This window comes from Lampetra fluviatilis, chromosome 53 (genome assembly GCF_964198595.1).
Source record: "Lampetra fluviatilis chromosome 53, kcLamFluv1.1, whole genome shotgun sequence".
Classification (NCBI taxonomy): domain Eukaryota; kingdom Metazoa; phylum Chordata; class Hyperoartia; order Petromyzontiformes; family Petromyzontidae; genus Lampetra; species Lampetra fluviatilis.
Window position 1 is genome coordinate 2,103,855 of NC_136327.1, and position 20,679 is coordinate 2,124,533.

The 20,679-nt window shown below is 49.7% G+C and overlaps 1 protein-coding gene across 1 annotated transcript; it reads right to left on the minus strand.

Moving 5' to 3' along the window:
• Positions 1-4,479: 4,479 nt before the first annotated feature.
• LOC144949203 (sorting nexin-18-like) lies at positions 4,480-14,131 on the minus strand. Its single transcript, XM_078879092.1, has 7 exons — positions 14,046-14,131; positions 11,499-11,778; positions 9,252-9,599; positions 8,493-8,887; positions 6,988-7,159; positions 5,502-5,943; positions 4,480-4,503 (listed from the first exon to the last, which is right to left on the minus strand). Exons 2-6 carry the CDS (start codon positions 11,775-11,777, stop codon positions 5,503-5,505), a joined length of 1,635 nt encoding a protein of 544 aa, XP_078735218.1. The 5' UTR covers position 11,778; positions 14,046-14,131; the 3' UTR covers positions 4,480-4,503; position 5,502.
• Positions 14,132-20,679: the final 6,548 nt, after the last annotated feature.

The window sequence follows — 20,679 nt, forward strand, 5'->3', positions numbered from 1 at the left end:
CACGCGTGGTCGAGACCGCCGTTCTCCCTCCGACCCGGGGCCGCTTGAGAAGACGCGGGCATTGCACGGCGTAGCCGTTGGTCCCTGAAGCTCGGCAACCCCTCCACTCCACCCTGGCTACAGCCCTGGCCTCAACCCCCACCCCCCAACATTTGGAGTAGGCGATGCCGTCAGGGTTTATCCGCTCGCGACGCGGCCGTCCTCCGAGAAGTTGCTCTCTCGTTCTCTCTGGGCAGCAGCAGCAGCAGCAGCGATCGTCTCCGTTTAAACGCCGCTCATCGCCGCACTGCAGCGACGCTGGGTGATCCGTCAGAACAAAACCGCAACTTACAAAAACCCCGTTGGGCCATTTGATAGCTGCAACAATTTTACTTTTTTGTGTTCTCTCTCTATATATACTGTATATTTTATTTGTTGAACACAGCATCATTGTTTTTTGTTTTTACGGGGAGATTGCTTGGTATTTTTGTACACCCCTAAAGCAATACACGTTGCGATGTATTAAACCGAAAGGGCCTGGGTTTTATGGTCTTTCTTGTATACGGCGATGAAAACTTAACGCGCTGAACACCCCGCGTAGAGAAACACATCGACATGAGCGAAGAGTATCACGTTGTTCTAACAATGGTTAATGTTCTTTTCGAGATATCCTGTTTTGTTCATGCAAAAAAACAAACAGCTGCTGTGGCCTTTGGTTATTTTATTTTCGTCTCCATTTCAGTATTTGTGGACACAACTGACACGTGCATTTTGAGAAAGGGGTGGCCAGCGGTATTTTGAAAACAAGCAAAAAAATTGGGGAGGATTGTATACGGAGGAGGAAGTGGTGGTGACGACGACGATGATGATGACGACGTTTTTTTAAAAAAAAATCACAGTTCCTAAAATGACCGTGCGCCACTCGCACAGCCGCGCGGGGTTTTTTCGCGCGACCGAGTTTTGAAAGTTGTACATTGCTTTTCATTTATAACGAGAAACGAAATGCTTTTTTTTGTTGGGGACTTATTTTCCCCGTGTAGCTAGCCTTTCTAGCTTTCCTTTTTTATATATAATGTCCCTTTTAACCTTGTAATAATTATGATGAAAGGAAAATGTCGAGACTGTGGAAGGGGAAACATGGATACAACTTTTTTTCGTCACAGATTGTTATTACCATTACCCTTTATAGTTTTGAAAAAAAAATATCTTAATAAGTAAAAAAAGAAAAATACAAAAAAAATGTTACTTTTATTTTACTATGATAGCTAGGAATCCTAGGTATGGTTTGGCAATAGCATTATGGTAAACTACCAAACTGTATTGTATGCATTATCATTTACGAAAGAAGAATAAAATAAAGCAATGGTGTGCTGTTTTTAGGCTAATGTAGCTTTAGTGCCTACGGATGTAGTTTTTCGTTTCAGATTCATACTGTGTGCTCCAAAATATACGATGCTTGCTCGGACACGACAGAGTGGCATACAATAGAAGCCTTAAGTTCTGTGTAGGGACAATCTGGGTCCCAAAGTGGTGGCGTTTATGAAACACCTATCCGGTATTACACGGCCGTCCTGAATTACCGTACAACCTATCTTCCATTCGTTCTTCGTTTTTATTATAATTATATATTTTTAAATTGTTATTTTCTTTTTTTTTTCATTTCTTTTTTTGGCTACAGTTGCATCAACTGTCATGTGTATATAACATTGGTAGCAATAAATGTGCAGTCATTTTTTTCTAAACCTGAAGTCTGTCTTCTGTGTGCGTGCGTGCGTGCGTGCATGCTCTGCGGGTGAGCGGTGGCAGCGGTTAGCCCACTCGCGTTACAAATCCAGTGACCCGAGTTCGAGTCCCGCTCGTGACTAATATCAGTGACGGCACATATTTTAACCGGTCCTGAGGAGGGTGGGACAAAGGCGGCCGGGCATGGTGGTGGTTACCCACCCCCTGGTGTGCCCTTCCTGCGTTAATACGTGCTCGCTAGCAGCAATTGCCCCAAAAGTCTGTTAAAGCTATATGGGGGATCTTTGTCTTTGTAAAGACACAGCAATGTATACATAGCACCCCAGATTCCTGCCCCGTGTACACCGAAGGCGCTTGATAATTGAACTTGCTGCCGCGCGAGTCGAACCAACCTAAATTGAGCCTCGTGTACAATATTCAACCTGCTATTGGCAATGTTATGCCTGTTGCAGAAGGATTCGGGAGTATGCACGTTGAACTTCTTTCGCACCGTACGTAGCCAACCGTGTTAATCGGAGGTGCGGGAGAAGGACACCAAGAATAACATAGAGGGCGGACGGGGAGCCTAGGTGACTCGGCTGACACTACCGGGTCGAACGTGGGTCACGACTGCGGTAGCCACTGGGAAAACGGCGTGGCCCAAACCCAGAGTCCCGGCAGGCCCTCGCCTCGGGACATTTACGTGGCTACTTGGACCAGTGAGCCATTCAAGCCGCATCATTCGTTGTGTCTAACATTCTTAAAATGTATTTCCACGGCAAAGCCTCACTAAGTCTCCTGGCAAAGTGTTGCAGTTGGGGTGGCGATGTTGCTACGCATTTCAAACATTCATTCGATTTCAGCTTTTTTTCCTTCAAATTTGCTCAATTTTGGACTGCGGCACCGAGAAACACTGGCCCCTAATCGTTTAAAAACAACGTCACGGAACGTACAAGTGTTGCATATTTACATTGACGGCGAGTACGCCCGCCGTGTTGCCCCAGGGCGGCCTTGGTGCTCGCAGTGCGAAGCTCCGTGACAAAAGTGGCCCAATCGTGGTCGCCCGGACGAGACGTGGGACGACTGTGGGCGTTCATTCGTACGCGCAGGCCTGCAAGCACTCCTCCAGCTCCTTGACCATGTGACGGTGGAAGGCGAGCTGCCCCTCCAGGAAGAGGGCGAGGGCTCGCTTGAAGATCCGCTCGCCGGCTCTCGACACCTCCAGCTCCTCCGCCATGCACACGCACAGCACCGTGTTGGCTCGGTGGTTTGCCGCCCTGCCCCATGCACGGATTCACACGCAAACGTTTTGACTTCCCCCTTTGGGAACGGCTGAGCAACGACGACGACGACTTCACACGCTGTTGGTCAAGCGGAGACAACGGCGTCAGGAGCAGCGGAGTGTATCGCCGTGACGTCTCCTCCGTATTTGTGGATGAGACATTGTCGTTATCCGTTGATCGGTCTGTTCTGGATGACCACAGTCGCGCGCTGATAACGGAGAGTTTTAAATTTTCCGTTTGTGTATCAGGTATCCGCGTCTGCCAAGGTTTGTGCAGTGGATGGGATTTAGGTGGGACCATGTGGAAGATCGAACCCAGGGGATATTCAACGAGGTGTTTGTGAGTTCTTTCGAACTACATTCAGCTCTCCAAGCTCCACCCGGGTTGAATTCGCAAACATTCCACTGCACTCCTGAGTCTACAGTTCCAGTCCGTCCGTTTGTAACGATGAGAACGAGGTCGTCTGAAACGTGTGCATGCTCGACGTACCACTGCTTCTAAAAAAAACATTCATCGCTCTTTTTATTGTGTTTTTAAATCGCGTTTGCCAAGAACAGGCTTGATGACCCCCAAGAACGCAAAGCAGCCAGCAACAAACAGCACTACCAGCAAGCGGCACTATCAAGAACTTTGGGTGGGGGGTCGGGGGGGGAAGAGACGATGGGGGGTAAAATGCAAAGTGGAGCAGTGTGGGGGGGGGGGAAGCAGAAAGAGAGAAGTGTTGTGACGTGGAGCGTGGCCAGCGAGGGTGTGGGCGAGTTGGGTGAGTGGGTGGGGTGGTGAGTGGGTGGGGTGGTGAGTGAGTGGTTGGGTTGGTGAGTGGGGTGGTGAGTGGGTTGATGAGCAAGTGGGTTGGTGAGTGGGGTGAGTGTGTGGGTTGGTGAGGGGTGGTGAGTGAGTGCATGGGTGTGTGGGTTGGTGAGCGAGCGGGTTGGTGTGTGGGTTGGTGAGTGGGGTGAGTGTGTGGGTTGGTGAGTGAGTGGGTTGGTGAGGGGTGGTGAGTGAGTGCATGGGTGTGTGGGTTGGTGAGTGAGCGGGTTGGTGAGTTGAGTGTGTGGGTTGGTGAGTGAGTGGGTTGGTGAGTGAGTTTGTTGGTGAGCGAGCGGGTTGGTGAGTGAGTGAGTGAGTGGGTGAGTGAGTGGGTTGGTGAGTGAGTCGGTTGGTGAGTGTGTGGGTGGGTTGGTGAGTGAGTGGGTTGGTGAGTGTGTGGGTTGGTGAGTGGGTGGGTTGGTGAGGGGTGAGTGGGGTGAGTGAGTGGGTTGGTGAGTGGGGTGAGTGAGTGGGTTGGTGAGTGGGTGGGTTGGTGAGTGGGGTGAGTGAGTGGTTTGGTGAGTGTGTGGGTTGGTGAGTGGGTGGGTTGGTGTGTGCGTTGGTGAGTGAGTGGGTATACCAGACGAGGCAAGGTACGGGAGTGATGGTGGTGGAGGTGACGATGAAGTGTGGTGTGGAGGCAAAGGTGCACTCCGCTACCTGCCGGCCACATGCCGCCTCTGTTCGTCCTTGGCCCGTGACAGCGCGCCTGCCAGGGACAATGACAAAGGTCACCCGCATAGCCTCCGTAGACTTTTGAGGCAAGTGCTGCTAATTTTTGTGGGGTCGTAACGCAGTGCACCAATCGCTACACTCGTCACACACAATCCAGTTTTTAGTCTCACAGATGGGAAGGTTGACCCAAGATGCACGTGGAATGGGACTACGACTACTCACCACTTGGCTCGACGCCTCGGGCTCATATTTTAATGTATGTTGAACTTCTTTTGCACCGTACACAATCAACCGTGCTAATTGGAGGTGCTGGCGAAGGACAACAAACTTAAACACAAACACAGCGGTTCCAAAGAAGTGAGTTTGTCAATCTAGATGATGAAAAGTGCATAGCTACAGTGGCTTCTTAATATCGGAAGGGAAGAGTGTTCCAGACGGCCGCAGCAGCGCATCTGAAAGCGTCGCGCGACGCGGTGACCGCCGCTCTCGTTCGATGGCGAGCAGCCAAAAGCCGCCGGCTGCTACGAGGATGAGCGGAGTTCGCGTGACGATGGTTCACGCTTCTTGACGAGATCAGTGAGGTGATCGCGTGTAACGAGCATGGCTTTATAACGCTGCATTCGTCCGGCAACGGGAAGGCAATGCCGATCAGCAAGCGCTGGACGGACACAGTCGGATCTTGCAGTGCCTGTCACGTGCTCAAGAATTCTGTACACGCAAGATTTCAACGCAAGAACTATTCTCAACGATTTCTTTTTTAACTCAACACATTTATCAATAACCCTTTGTGGCCTCAAGAGGAAACACGTATAATAATCGCTGTTTTGGGCATTGCACATGAAAACCCATTGCCAAAATGTGACCTATTTTTTAAAATATATTTTTGTTTTACTTTGAAGTCCACGGTGTGGTCGATAAAGTGTTGGAGTTGTGTTCTCCGTACTCGTGTACACAGTGGCCCCGTCGCGACACGCGCCAGACAATTTTGTACGCAAGCCGCAGCTTTCGTTTCGTGTCCAGGGGGGGAGAGACCTCAAACCTCGCCCCAGCGCGACGCCGCCACCCGCCCGCCCCGGTCTCCCAGAAAGGCCTCACTGTTGTGCAGCTTGAGGAGCTCGGGGAGGCCGCAGGTCAGGCCGCCGTAGAAGCTCACGGCCTCGTTCAGCGGCTCCGTGTCGGCTCTGGCGTGCGCGGTCGCCGCTAGCCCCGCCGTCCGGATGGCGTTTCCTGCTTGGACCAGCGCACTGCCCAGCGGGCCGAGCCCGCCACCCCCAGCGCCACCTCCGGCAGCACCTCCGGTGGCGGCGGGCGGACCCGGCAGCGTGGCCAGCGCTGAGAAGGTGGCGCCCAGCTGGTTTAGCGCCAGCGCCAGGCGCTCGTAGGAGCGGCGGCCACCGTCGCGCCACTGCGACACCGCCTGCCACGTGGCCTGGCGCAGCTCGGCCATGCTGCTCTCCGCGTTCACGTGGAACAGCTGTGAGCCGGGGCAGAGAGCGAGGGGTGACGTTCTGGTCATTGTCCCTTCCGTCGTTACCGTCAACGTTACGCATCTCAATCGTGATTTTGATATTGGAGGAATTCGATGGGCTGTAAAGCTTTTATTTGTTTTTGCAGATGTCCGGCACGGGGCGGGTCAGAAAGTTTCACCAACAAACAATAAAAAACAATAGCGGTGGCAAGTATCGTAAAGGTAAAGCGGTGTCGGATGAAGGCCTCCCTCCCACTCTCCGTTGTGGCCTTGCCGCACGGTCCCGCAAAGTCGTTTGTTTGAAATTACACAATCGGTCAACAGCTCAGTTTAACACGCAGTAGTCAGCTTTCACGATCAATGTTATCCATAAGAGGTTTTTTGGTTTTGGGTTACATCGCAAAAATATGAATGTGTCATTAAAACACTGCCACCACCCGACACAGCCAATAAGTAAACCCACAACATTTACAATTCAAGTGCCATGACATTTTCGCCGGTTTAGCAGGCGACAGCCAGATGAGGCTGGTTGTAATTAATCACATTCACTGCCGATGATTTTATCAAACATGAACGATTACTCAGGTTAACAAGATAAAACAGGCCGCCTGGCCTGGCTTTCTGCTGCTGGTGCTGCTGTGCGTGCGTCTACCAGAGGTCGCAAACGGGTTTTGATTCCTTACCCGTACCCGGCCGCACCAGGGTCGCAAACGGGTACCCGTACCCGGCCGTACCCGTAACCTACCCGTACCCGGACGGGTACGGGTAGGGTATGGGTATCGGGTACCTGATTGCGACCTCTGGGATGAAGCCATGTTGCAGGCGCGGGTGGGTTGATTCTAGGAACTTGAATTGTGAGAAGAGACAAGACGTTGGGAAATGAGTGACAAACGGTGACTCACCAGTGACTCACGGCCTACCCGTACCCGGCCGCACCAGGGTCGCAAACGGGTACCCGTACCTGGCCGGGTACGGGTAGCCGGGTATCGGGTAGGGTACGGGTATCGGGTACCCGGTTGCGACCTCTGGCGTCTACTTGCGGTGCGCGACCTTCATGGACTTGCCCAGCTCCTCCGCGTGCTGCAGGTCGGCGGAGCATCGGACGTCGACGCCGAGGTAGAAGCTGTGGCCCACGTGGCGGTCTCGCTCGGCGCGTCTCTTGCCGCCCTTCCACTCCTCCACGTTGTCGCCGCACGTCAAGAAGTGCCGCAAGACGTCGCACCTGTGGGCACGGTCGGGGGTGGGAGTGGTGGTTTTTTAAAATTTTTACTTGACACGCTTTTTTTTTATTATTATTATTTTTACACGCTTTTATTTAACTCTAGATTTGAAGCTTTCGTGACTGCAAGGATTCATACGCTTAGGTTTTTTTCGGTAAAGTCATGTAGGTAAAAAAATATAAATAATAATAGAAATAAAATAATAAATCACGACGTTTCGGATGCAACACAAGCTTCCTTCATCAGGTGTAAAAAGGCACAGCAAAATAACTACAATAACTAAAATAACTAGTTATTTTGCTGTGCCTTTTTACACCTGATGACGGAGACTTGTGTTGCCTCCGAAACGTGATTTATTATTTTATTTATATTATTGTTTATATTATTTTTATTATTTATTTTTTATTTAACTCACTTCGTCTGTTGTATCCTCAAAAAATAAGTCTTGTAACTCAATTTTTACACACTTCCCAATGTGCTATCGACTGCAAACTTCGTATACTGATGACAACACGATATTCTATCATAAAAAAATCCAAAACATATTTTAAAACTTTTTACACGCTTTTATTTAACTTACTGTATGTGTTGTATCCAAAAATCTTGTAACTCAATTTCAACCGTATTCCCAATGTCGTATCGACTGCAAACGTGGTATAGCTATGTCATACTGATGACAACACTATATTCTATCATTAAAAATTTCAAATATATTTTTTAAAACAATCTTTTTCACGGCTCTAATTGTCCACGCTCAACTCACGTTGCCTGTAAGTCACCACGGTCCCTTACGTCACGGCAAGCCTCGGGGAGCCACGCCCAGGGGCGGGGGATGTGAATGGAGGGGAGGGGCGATGGGGGAAGGGGGCAGGGGGAGGGGCAGCTCGGACAGTACATTTCATTAAAGCGCGTTTTTTATGAAAGTATTTTTAAATATGTTATTATGAACTCACTCTGTTGTATCCTCAAATCTTGTAACTCAATTTTAACCCACTTCCCAATGTGGTATCGACTGCAAATTTGGTACACTTATGTCATACTGATGACAATACTATATTCTATCATAAAAAAATAAACATATTTTAAAAAAAAATGTTATGTTATGTTTCGGCCTGGGTCTAATTGTCCACGTTCAACTGACGTTGGCTGTAATTGCCCACGGTCACTTACGTTATGGCAAGCTTCGGAGCCACTTCCTGGAGTCGTGGAGTTCTTCCATTACTAGTACGGTACATTAAAGCGTGTTTTTAAAAAAAATTAGGGCCCCTTTATAACATAAGCCACAGGCCCCGCACCAGCTTCATCCGGCACTGCCACCACCGCTCCGTGTCTCACCCGGCGAGCGCGGGGTGGCCCGTGACGTGCTCCAGCCACAGCGAGAGCTCGCCCACGCGTCGCCGCACGCACTCGGGCGCGTAGCGCGCCGCTGCGGGCAGCGTCCCCGGCAGCCGCGGCACCACCACTGCGGGGAACTTCTCCTCGAGGCGCGCCCGCAGCCACGTGAACTGCTTGTAGCGGCGCCACACGGACGAGGGGGCCGGCGAGTCGGCCGCTGCCGCCGCCGACGACGACGTGAGCTTGTAGGCCAGGTAGCTCTTGATGCCGCCGAACTTGCTGCGCTTGGAGGGCGCGCTGACGGCGCACGTGAAGCGCGCGGGGTCATCCAGCCACTCGGGCGTCCCGTGGGCTCCGCTGATCGTCGCGACGCAGCGGCCGAGGTCCCTCGCCGCCTGAAGATGAGGTGCGGTGGCGGGGGGCGGATGTTGGGCCAGGTGAGAAGGCGAGAGACAAGGATAGCCTCATGAGCGAGAGTGACCGGGGCCAGAAACAACAACGCAAAGCGATAACGTAACAACGGAGCGTGGCCTTGAAGCGAATAGAAATCGGAGAGGAGGAGGAGAAAATGACCGAGCGGAAAGAACCTGCGGTCAAAACTGCCGCATCATCGTCATCATCATCTTGACTTAAAGCTTTCGTGACTACAGGAATTCATATTCCTGGGTCTTTCGGTAAAGTCACGTAGATAGGTTCAACCTATTTACGTGACTTTACCGAAAAACGAAAGAATATCATCGTCATCGCCACGCGTCTCACCTCTGTCGCTGCCGCCCCATCACAATCCCTGACCCCATCGCCATTCCTGATCTTGGCTGCTACCCTCGTCCATCGTCCGGGTAGCGGCGGCGGCGGCGGCGCATCGTCGCGATCGTTCGACCGCAGGAAGGTATCGGCCATGGCGCCCATGGCCGTCGTGCCCATCATCTCCACGTTCTGGTAGTGTGCGGAGGGGAGAGCGTCGTCGCCGCTGGAGAAGGAGGAGTCGCCGCTGTCGAACGAAGAAGCCACGGACGTGGGCGCTTTGAGCGAAGTTTGGTGGCAGAAGGAGACGGAGGAGTAGGCGATGGGAGGGCCTGGGCACTCGTACACGGTCGTTGCAGGGAGCTGCGCGGAGCGAACCGTACACGCAAGAGTGAGCAATGTCTACCCAGTACCCCAGATTCCTGCCCCGTGTACACCGATGCCGCTTGATAAGTGAACTTGCCGTCGCGCGAGTCGAACCAACCTAAATTGAGCCTCGTGTACAATATTCAACCTGCTGTTGGAAATGGTATGCCTGTTGCAGAGGGATTCGGGAGCATGTACGTGTCTGCACGTTGAACTTCTTTCGCGCCGTACGTAGCCAACCGTGCTGCTGAACGGAGGTGTGGGGCGGAAGGACGACAACACGAACACACAAAAAGCTGTTGTAAAGATGTGAGTTTGCCAATCTAGATGATGATTTAAAAGTGCATAGCTCCAGCAGAGGTCGCAAACGGGTTTTGATTCCTTACCTGTACCCGGCCGCACCAGGATCGCAAATGGGTACCCGTACCCGGCCGGGTACAGGTAGCCATTCCCTACCCGTACCCGTACCCTACCCGAATGAGTGACAAACGGCTACTCACCAGTGACTCACGGCCTACCCGTACTCGTACCCGGCCGCACCAGGGTCGCAAACGGGTACCCGTACCCGGCCGGGTACGGGTAGCCGGGTATCGGGTAGGGTACGGGTATCGGGTACCCGGTTGCAACCTCTGCCGGTGATTCCCTTGAGATTGACCGGCGGTGACGAAAGGCTTGGCGGGCGGGCTTGGAGGCGGTGTGTGTTCGCTTCATAATTAGCGGCCGGTTTTTGTCACACACGTGGAAGGCATGAGAATTCAACATCCACGATAGAGGTTTTTGTTTGTTTGTTAGATCGCGTAAATATGAATGTTGAATAAATATGAATGCGTTGCAGCAGCCCTCTTTGCCCACGTCAGCAATTGTTTCTTGCTGTGGTTGTCCCACCTGATGACGGATGCTTGTGTTGCGCCCGAAACGTCGTGGTTTAATTCATTTATTTTATACCTACGTGACTTTACCGAAAGAACCAAAGTGTAAATATAAATGTGTCGTTAAACCCGTCACCACCCGACACACAGCCAATTAGTAAGGTTTGTCACGTGAGCAAAACATGCCAATTCGTTACTATTCTTGGTTCTTTCGGTAAAGTCACGTAGAAGGGAAATAATAAAATAATACCAATATTAAAAAAATTCTCACGACGTTTCGACTGCAACACAAGCAATCATCATCAGGTGTGAAATCCACAGCAAGAAATTTATATGAATCCCTGGAGTCACGAAAGCTTTAAATCAGAAAAATCTAAATTTAATTCGTTGCTAGTTGAGCACACCGGTGTGTTGGAGAGTAAGTGTTGTGTTTTGCTTTAAAGCTTTCGTGACTGCAGGGATTCATCTTCTTGGTTCTTTCGGTAAAGTCACGTAGAAGGGAAATAATAAAATAATAAAAATAAAACATAATAAAATAATTCTCACGACGTTTCGGCCACAACGTAAGCAGCCGTCCTCAGGTGAAGAACGCTGTGTTTCCGACAGACCAGTTCTTCACCTGAGGACGGCTGCTTGCGTTGTGGCCGAAACGTCGTGAGAATAATTTTATTATGTTTTATTTATATTATTTTATTATTTTATTACTTCCATTCTACGTGACTTTACCGAAAGAACCAAGAAGATAATTGTTGTGGGTTTACTCTCCGACACACCGGTGTGCTGAACTAGTAACGAATTGGCAAACCTTACTAATTGGCGATGGCGGGTTTAACAACACATTTATATTTACTCGATCTAACCAAAAAAAACCCCTCTTAATGATAATATTGGTCACGATAGCCTACTGCGTGTTTAACAACTCAACATTGTGGCGCATTGCTCAGCCGACGGGTGGAATTCTTGTCGCATACATCGGGCCAAAGAGAAACGCCGTAGCGTTCGCACGGATTTGCCACGCAGTACTCACCGTATCGTAATGCTCATGATGAGGATCGTGGTGGAGGTGGTGTCGTGGCGTGTGCTGCTGTGTCGTGTCCTCTGGGCTCGGGAGCAAGACCCCTGCCGGGCTCAAGTTGCGGTAGTTGACCAGGCTGTACATCATGTCCGGGCACGGTGGAAGAGCCGTTGCCTCGCTCTGCTCCGGATCTTCCTCGAAGGTGCTGAAAGCCTGCCTGGGGAGGTGGCCATCCGCTGTGGCGTTCCAAACATTCCGGGAGCTCTCTGCAGAACGCGAGTCCTTTGACATGCTGTCAGACAACAACAACACGTGCACACGCGCTTGTGAATAAACGCAGCGAACAGAAACAAAAAAAATCGCAGCGAAGAAGCGGTTTTGGCTGCTACTTTTATGGAACTAAAATCACCACCTCCCCCCCCCCCCCAAATATATATTTTGTCCCCCGCAATCAAAACTGCCAAAAGAGGATGCGGTTTCTGGTTTAAAATGGTCAAACAAGTTAAACAGCGACTTTTGAGCACCAAATTCACATTTGGCGAAATTCAGAAGCCCTTCTCTTTAATGAGCACACATTCGGCCACATGCTGGCGATGGGAGCGGGGGGGGACCCTAGTTTTGTATAACACAGCACCACGTGAATCCGACGGGCGTGAAAGCTGATTGGCACCCCCAGATCCACAGACCTGCTCAGTTTGTCGTCCTTCTCCCGCGTGTAGTAGCTATAACACGTGTAGTAGTGTAGTAGCTACTACACGTGTTGTAGCTACTACACGTGTAGTAGTGTAGTAGCTACTACACGTGTAGTAGTGTAGTAGCTACAACACGTGTAGTAGCTACGGGCCCCCCACTTTCAAGGGCCCCGCGCTGAATGCTTTCAAGGTATCAATTCCGGTTCAGTGATTCTGCACTTGCTCTATTACTATAGTACTATACCGCCTTCGACTTTTACAAACGACTCGGTGTTTTAAAGTTAGCGATTTGTATTATGAAAAAATACAATTACTTTACTATGTAATTTAAAATGTGTATGTTTTAATATTTACGTGTTTTTATTTATTTAGGGCCCCTTTATAACATGTGCTACAGGCCCCGTACTGTGTGTGTGTGACCACACACACACTTCATAGTGTAACCACACACACTCGCCACACACTTTAAATCGCGTGCATCCGAGCTTGCAGAGAGGAGGGCGCGATGTTGCGCGCGACACAGACGTTGAAGTCAAAAGAGAGCCGTCCTTGCGAGGTCAGGAGCTGTGAGGGACGTTGCCTTTTACAGAGGAGTCTGCTTATCAAGAAGAATCAAAAATAAATAATTTGCCCCAACAGCCTGTAACAGCCTGTAGGGGCAAGTGCTGTTAGCGAGCAGCACCTATGAAGGCCGGCACGGCACACCAGGGGGTGGATGGCCAGCACCACGCCCGACCGCCTTTGTCTCCCCAGTGGCGATGTTTTTACACACCGCACCAGGTACTCATTTGAGGCTGAGTCGACCTAGGGGAGGCCCGGGACCGGTTTAGACAATCGTCACCGGTGTGATGCCGCGTTCATAGCGCAGCGCGCTAACCGCTACACCACCGCTCCCCACTACTGCACAACACACTGTAACACACTCACAACAACAACCGCCATTCGCCACTAAGTGGCGGTGACGTCACTACGACGCTTGTGCCAGGCTATGTGCACCTTGACGCCACGTGAAGTGTCGAACGCCCGCCGGCAGGAGGTCACGGGGCAGACCCAGCAGGTGCCACGGGTCGACTGACTGAGATGACCGAGATGACTGGCTGATGCACCACCTGTGCCCCCTACTGTGTCAACTTGTTGTGCTTTAGACACCCGGCGTTCCGCTCGTTGTTGTGAGCGTCGCTCCTTCGCCCTCCGTTGTTGTTGGAGGGCGACTGCCTCCAACTGCCCAGCAGCGTCCTTCACGAGCCTCCTCCACAGAGGCCGATCTTGACACCCACCGCTGGTACCGGTCATCGGCAAGTCCACTCAGCTCCACGTCCTCCTGTACCACATCACTCCATCTCTTCTCTAGCCCGTGCCGCGCCCGTTTAGCCCCCTCGATCCGGCCGAACAAAAGCTGTTTCAGCATGCGGTGGCTGGGCATGCGGGCTACATGACCCAGCCAACGCAGCCTTGCCTGCCGGAGGAGCTCATCGATGGGACTTTGCCCAGATCTTTCGAGGATTTGTGAGCTCCTCACACAATCCAGCCTGGTTAAACCCAGGATGGGATCGGATCGTTGGTTGGCCAGCCTAATTGTTTCTAACCGGCGAAGATGCTCCATTAGGGGGGTCCACGTTTCGCAAGCGTAGAGAAGGGAGGGAATGACTGTGGCCGAGAAGACCTGAAGCTTCGTGCGGAGCGACAGACCAGGTAGCTTCCACACAGCGTTACGCAACCGATGAAAAGACATTGCCGCTCGACTGATTCGGAGTGAGACCTCTGCTGTTAAACCGGAGCCGGTCATGAGCACACTGCCCAGGTATGGGAAACTCTCCACTCTCTCCACAACACACACACGCACTGTAACACACACACACAACCCTACCTGGGTTTCGCTGCCAAAGGTTTCGGCTGCACCGACTGCCTTTGACTTCCGAGACGGCGAGTTGTTGGCAGATCGTAGTGTGTGTGTGTGGGTGTGTGTGCGGTGTGTGTGGGGGGGGGTGCGAGAGGGGGAACACTTCCAGGAAACCATTTATTGTGTGAGTCACGCGTGCGGGCAGCGATAGCGAAGTGGCGGCCACAGGAAAGCTGCCGCTTGATACTGCAACTGCATCGAGCGTGCACGGCAAGGGGGAAGTCGCGAACCGTCGCGCGTGCAAACACCGACGGGGTTGTGAACTCGTGCCCAGCGATGCATAATCTGTCGTGTAGTAATAGGTTTTTTTACCCTTTCAACTGGTACAAAAACTGACACCTTTATACAAGGCATCATGTTTGCAATAACCACAACACAAGCAGTCGAAATGCAAACAAAAAGAAACAACTCTGATGATGATATGCACTGTCCTTGAAGTTGATTGGTCCACACCCGAGACAGCTTTTCTTAGAGCCTAGTCTCCATTGGTGTTGGACCAGATGACGCCAAAAGGCGCACAACTCAAAGACAGCGCACTATCAGAGTATTGAGAGCTCGGGGTAAGCATTTACACTATGAGACATCTCCTTTACCAGTGGCAAAATATAGTAGTAGGTTTTTACCCTTTCAACTGGTACAAAAACTGACACCTTTATACAAGGCATCAGGTTTGCAATAACCACAACACAAGCAGTCAAAATGCAAACAAAAAGAATCAACAAATCTGTCGTGTGTTTAGTTTCCTGTCTACCCCCCCCCCCCACAGAAGCCGTCGCTCCTTCGATTAGCACGTACGGTGCGAAAGAAGTTTGACGTACCGTACGCATACAAAGGGAGGTGGGGTGGGGGGGTACGTGAATCGGTGGTGGGGCGGTAGGAAAAAGTAGTTGACTACGGTTGTGGGCATTACGCCATACACACTTGTGATTATATAAATAATAATCAAGCAGGGCTGCGAAACACGTGCGGCTCGCCACCACAATGGCACTCGCAAGTCACTGGGCTTCAACGTTCGATTGTTTTCAGTTTTTCAGTATTATTTATTTGGTATAGCCCTGTGAGCCATTCGGCTCTTGAATCGGGTGCAACCGCAACAAACAAAAAAACTAGAACATGAACAAGAAAACATCTTAAAGTGACTGTGCAAACAGAACAATCCAGGACAAAAACTGCGAAGTCTTCCAAAAAAAGCACCGTACACCCACGCTCTGCAAAAATCCCAGTGGGATGCAAGTCAAACAACAACAACAACCACAAGACAACCTAGATTAAGGCCATCAGTCTAACTCCGTACTACAACAAACAAACATGGCCAAACCAAAAAACTTTTCGAAATCACCGAAATAAAGCCATAAAAGCAATGTAACAGTGATCATAGGAACTGTGACCGAAATCTCACAATAAACGACACAAACAACATGTACCACCAAACCTTGTAGCCACAGCTGGCTGCATGAGCCACTCCACAACAGCAGGAGCATCAGTAGGAGTATCAACATTTTGCAATGCACCTTTCGTGTTGTCATCACGGGAGGTCGTGGGGCCTCGGACGAATCACTCGAAGTAGCACAAAGCCACCGCCTCGCTTTTAATATTCAGCCCCCCTTGATCGAGGGGGGCTAAAAGCCTCCCTGTAGCATGCGCGTCGTGACTGCTCGTGGTGTTGTTATTATTAAGGCGACGTGAACCGTGGACCGATGCTATCACTGGGTCATTGCAAAGACGGCACAGCAACTGACTCCCCAAGCAGTCGACGTGGACCCTATGCAGTCTGCTCAAGTGCGTTGAACTTCTTTCGCACCGTACGTAGCCAACCGTGCCAATCGGTGGCCCGGGGGGAGAACAACAAACTAAACGCAACAGGCGATTATAAAGAAATCATTTTTTTATTTTTTTAACCGAGATGATTTGAAAGTGCGTAGCTCCCAGTTGGTTTCCTCGTGTCGGAGGGAAGAACGTTCCAGACGGCCGCATTTATGGACGGCCCCTTAGATAATTTGGCGTCTTCTTGAGATTGTTCAGCGATATAATTTCCTACGGTGCACTCGAACAGCCAAGGCAGTTGTATAATCGGGTCTGCAGCGGTTAGGGGCCGTCCATAAATGACGTCACGCACCTAGGGGGGGGGGGGTCAAACATTTGTGACGATGTGTGACAAGGGGGGGGGGGGTTGAGAAATGTGACGTCACATCAAAATGCGCAACTTTAAATAAATATAGACAACACGTTCTACTTAATTAAATAGACTTTTTAATAAATGTTTCTCCTGCAACATCAGAGTGCAGCGGCACATTAAATACGCACTACAATGACAATAGTTTAAAGCGATTTGAAGCGTGTTTTATTTTTTTTGGGGGGGCAGAGCTTTGTGACATCATATTTGAGGGGGGTCTGACTTTTTGTGACGCCGTGCGACGAGGGGGGGGGGGTCAAAAATCGTCCAAAATCGCGTGACGTCATTTTTGGACGGTCCCTTAGATCATTCATCCGGCGGACATGCCTAAAGTATTTATTCTTAATTAACAAAAAAAGTATCTTATGTTCATTGTACACAAACACTTGATGATTTGCAGTCGAGGATTATGGGCGCATGCTCAATGTAAGCCGAACGTCCTTCTTCTGTCTCCGCATAACTAACACATTCCTGCGGAGGGAGCTGGTAGGAACGTTGGGTTGCTCGGTCAATGGCCAAGGTCAACGGCGGCGTGGTGTATTTCGCAAATATGGCCGACTGTGAGGGCGGGCACAAGCCGGCGTGAGTAGGTTAAACGTTGAGTTTTATAAGGACACCACGGGGTGACCAGCCCCTCCCCACCCAGCCCCACCCCTCCCCACCCAGCCCCACCCCTCCCCACCCAGCCCCACCCTCCCCACCCAGCCCCTCCCCACCCTCCCCACCCAGCCCCTCCCCACCCTCCCCACCCATCCCCTCCCTAACCACCCAGCCCCTCCCTGCACGACGGACACAATAATCCCCTGTGGGCTGGTGTAACCAGGAGGTTCCTACCAGTATAATATTCGTTTTGTCTATCAGCATTTGTTAAGCAAGCAAACTCTGTAACGGTACTGTAGCCAGCTTTAGAGCCTCACCAGGAGTTAATGTTGCTCAACTACGCCTGCCGGATTGGCACATGTTGTTGGCACGTAACGCTCCACGTTAAATGAGGGGCACAAATGACCTGCACATATTTGTCGGATGCGCATCTGAAAGCGCTGAGTACATAACAAAAAAATAGCGCATAGCCATTGGATCAGAATCAGAAAGGGTTTTATTCGCCATGAAAGTTCGCACAGACAAGGAATTTACTATGGCAGAAAGGTGCATACATTCAACATGTAGGAATCTTAAAACTTAAATAAGTGGTATACAGTCTAACTATACTAAAGTTACAAAGTCTAACTAATACTAAGGGGCTTAAGTATGTAAAATTTAGAATAAGTATACAATATAAAATGTGAATTAGCCGTAATATACAATCTTACGATCTTGTACAAGGTTCAAAGGTTTAGGATTTTCTGATTACAGTACATGGTGGTCCAGATGTCTTGTGACACCCCCCCCCCCCCGCATTTAATTATCTAAAGTTTCATATTTTAAAAGTAAGGTTAATTTAAAACAGAAATTGATATTCAAAATTCATACATATTCGGGGTCAATTAATTTGGGGGGGGGGGGTCACAAGACCCCTAGACTACCCTGTACATTAGAATGTCCCCTTAACAGTGTTGTTCTCTCTAGATCTTACAGTGTTGTTCTCTAAAGCCGTCACTTTGTCGTAATGTGTAAGGGAGCGGTCAACGTGGTGGTTACACAACCGTTGTCAACGTTTTTGTCAATATTCGCTCGCTGTGCTCCCCGCAAAAGTGGAAGTGGAGTGATGAAACTGCGCGCACGCTAATACTTCTTATAATCATAATAACAACAACAACAGCAGCTTCCTCCCTCCTACCTCTGTGTTGCCAAGGCACGAGCATTTTAAGCACTTGAAGCATAATCGGGCAAGCAACGCGGTCTTACACATTCGGAAGGTGCTGTTGGTAACCAATTGAAACCACATACATACACACACACACGTATGTGTTCGGATCTTTAATCGCCACTCGAATGCGTTTTGTTTTACTCTAAACACTTTCCGGGTGCTGGTCTGTGTTCGATAGTCGAGACCAGTGGGTTCTGGTCTAGACGAAACTTTTACTGCAGCCTTGTAACCCCTTTGATTCTCAAACCTTTAAAAAATGTGTAATGTTAATGAATACACCGGGGTTTGATGAAACAAAGTTGTAGCTTACATGCCCTTGCTTAATTTGTGTTTCGATTATTTACCTTCGACAAAAAATCTGCCCATGTCTCGTACCCCCCAGGGCGTGCGTGATGCACCCCAGGTTAAGAAGAACCACTGGTGTATTGTCTTTGCGTAGTGTATGGTGTAGTGTATACTGTAGTGTATAGTGTAGTGTAGTGGTTCTTAATCTTTACTGCAGCCTTGCACCCCTTTGTTTCTCAAGCGTAAAAAATGTATCATGTTAATACATGTGTAGTGGGTATAAAACTTGCGGAGGCTTCTCTCTTCTGAAGACACCACGTTTATTATAACGTAACAATAACACAACGGGATACGGCCCCTTCCACCCGATACTTCAAGTTTCATGTATTAGGTGTAGCCCTGTGAGACATGCGGCTCTTGAGTCGGGTGCAACCGCAACAAACAAAATATGAACAGAGAACATCTTAAAGCGACGACGTGCAACAGAAACGTCCTGGATAAACCAGCAAATCTTCCAGAAAAAAACTCACCGTATTACAACGCTGTGTGCAAAAATCTCAGTGTGATGCAAGTCAAACAATAACAACCATAAGACAATTTAGATTTAAGTTATCCGTTCTAGATTTGAAGCTTTCGTGACTGCAATGATTCATATTCTTAGGTTTTTTCGGTAAAGTCACGTCGATAAAAAAATAAAATTAAAATTAATAAAAGTAAAATAAAAATAAAATTAAAATCACGACGTTTCGGAGGCAACACAAGCTTCCGTCTTCAGGTGACTTTACCGAAAAAACCTAAGAATATTAAGTTATCAGGCCAACTCCGCACTTAGGGAGGTGTTCCCTCCGGCTAGCCTGCCTAACACTCTCTCGCTCTCGCCTCTTCACTGGTGAAGCTTTTGGCCCGACCCGAGCCAGGGGTCGGGTTCAGCCCTTTGGGCTCTTCGCTTCGGGTCTTCACGGCGGCAGCTCCAGGGTGGATCTTGAGTCGTCAGGTGAACCGGATTCTGGCTCACTCCGCTCCTGGCCACTCCTCCCTTCTGGAACCGTCTGGAATGTACCTGGGGAGTGACGAGCTGCTTTAGAGTTAACTTGGCCCAGGGGTGGGGAACGTCCGGCCCGCGGGCCTTATAGGGCTCGCGAAATCATTTGGTGTGGCCCTGCCAAGGCAACCGCAGGCGGGACTCGAAATTCAACAAATCTAGGAGCAAACCTGGAAAAGCAGTTGCGAGTAGCAGCAACATCGTCAATACTAGCTAACATCACACGCGCCTCACCAAAGAGAAGCAGTTCCAGCCATCGCATTAGGGGCGAGTTAATTAAATGTTTGACCAAATATAACGGGCTAATTTTTAAGTTGATCATTTTGTATGGCCCGCGAATGATGTTATAAATATCCAAAAGAAAGGTTCCCACCCCTGCCTTAGCCCAACGTCCTGACTCATCACCCTTCGACTCCCTTCTGCTCCCTGTTGACTCGAGGCCGTCATTGCGGGCTACAGGTCGTGGCAATCGCGAACAGCGCTCAACGATGCCGCTACAAATGCATCGGCTTTGATGAAACAAAGGAAGTTGTAAATTTTGATTTAAAGCTTGCGTGACTTGCAGGGATTCATTTTCTTGGTTCTTTCGGTAAAGTCACGTAGAAGGGAAATAATACAATGAAATAAAATCTCATATAACACAATAATTTATATTTTTATTATTTTACTATTTCCCTTCTACATGACTTTACCGAAAGAACCAAGAATATAAAGGAAGTTGTACTTACGTTCCAGTGCTCAATTTGCGTTTTAGATTATTTCCCTTCGAATGAAATCTGCCCATGTCTCGCACCCCCCAGAAACGGCATCTCGCACCGCGGCAACGGGGTCCGTGATGCACATCTAGGTGAAGAAGAACCACTGCTCAAGACTGTATCGGATAGTTGTCAACCTTTGTGTGAAAATGTAAATGACGTAAAGTTGTACATTTCCCAAGGAGAACATCACGATGCAAACGGGCAATCAGAGGCGATTTGATCGGACGAAAAACACACTTTTGAGTAGCAAAAAAATATCCGAACTTTATTTGGCAAAATACCTAAACAAATTTGCACTGACATTGTTTGACATTAAATTAACCAGACCGCCACCTGGCTAATCGAGAGACGCGTCGCTCGGGTTCACATTGCCACTCAACAACGATGTCCGATCACGCGTTTGTCCTTTGGGGCCGTCCATAAATGACGTCACGCACCTAGGGGGGGGCGTCAGACATTTGTGACGATGTGTGACGAGGAGGGGGGTTTGAGAAATGTGACGTCACATCAAAATGCGCAACCTTAAATAAATATAG

Bases quoted from the DNA above. Each gene is read 5' to 3' on its own strand.
- LOC144949203 (XM_078879092.1), bottom strand. From the start codon at position 11,777: ATGTCAAAGGACTCGCGTTCTGCAGAGAGCTCCCGGAATGTTTGGAAC. The intron at 9,600-11,498 runs GTGAGTACTGCG...CGCTCCGCGCAG, and splicing joins ATCATGAGCATTACGATACG to CTCCCTGCAACGACCGTGTA. The intron at 7,160-8,492 runs GTGAGACACGGA...CCGTGCCCACAG, and splicing joins GGCCACCCCGCGCTCGCCGG to GTGCGACGTCTTGCGGCACT.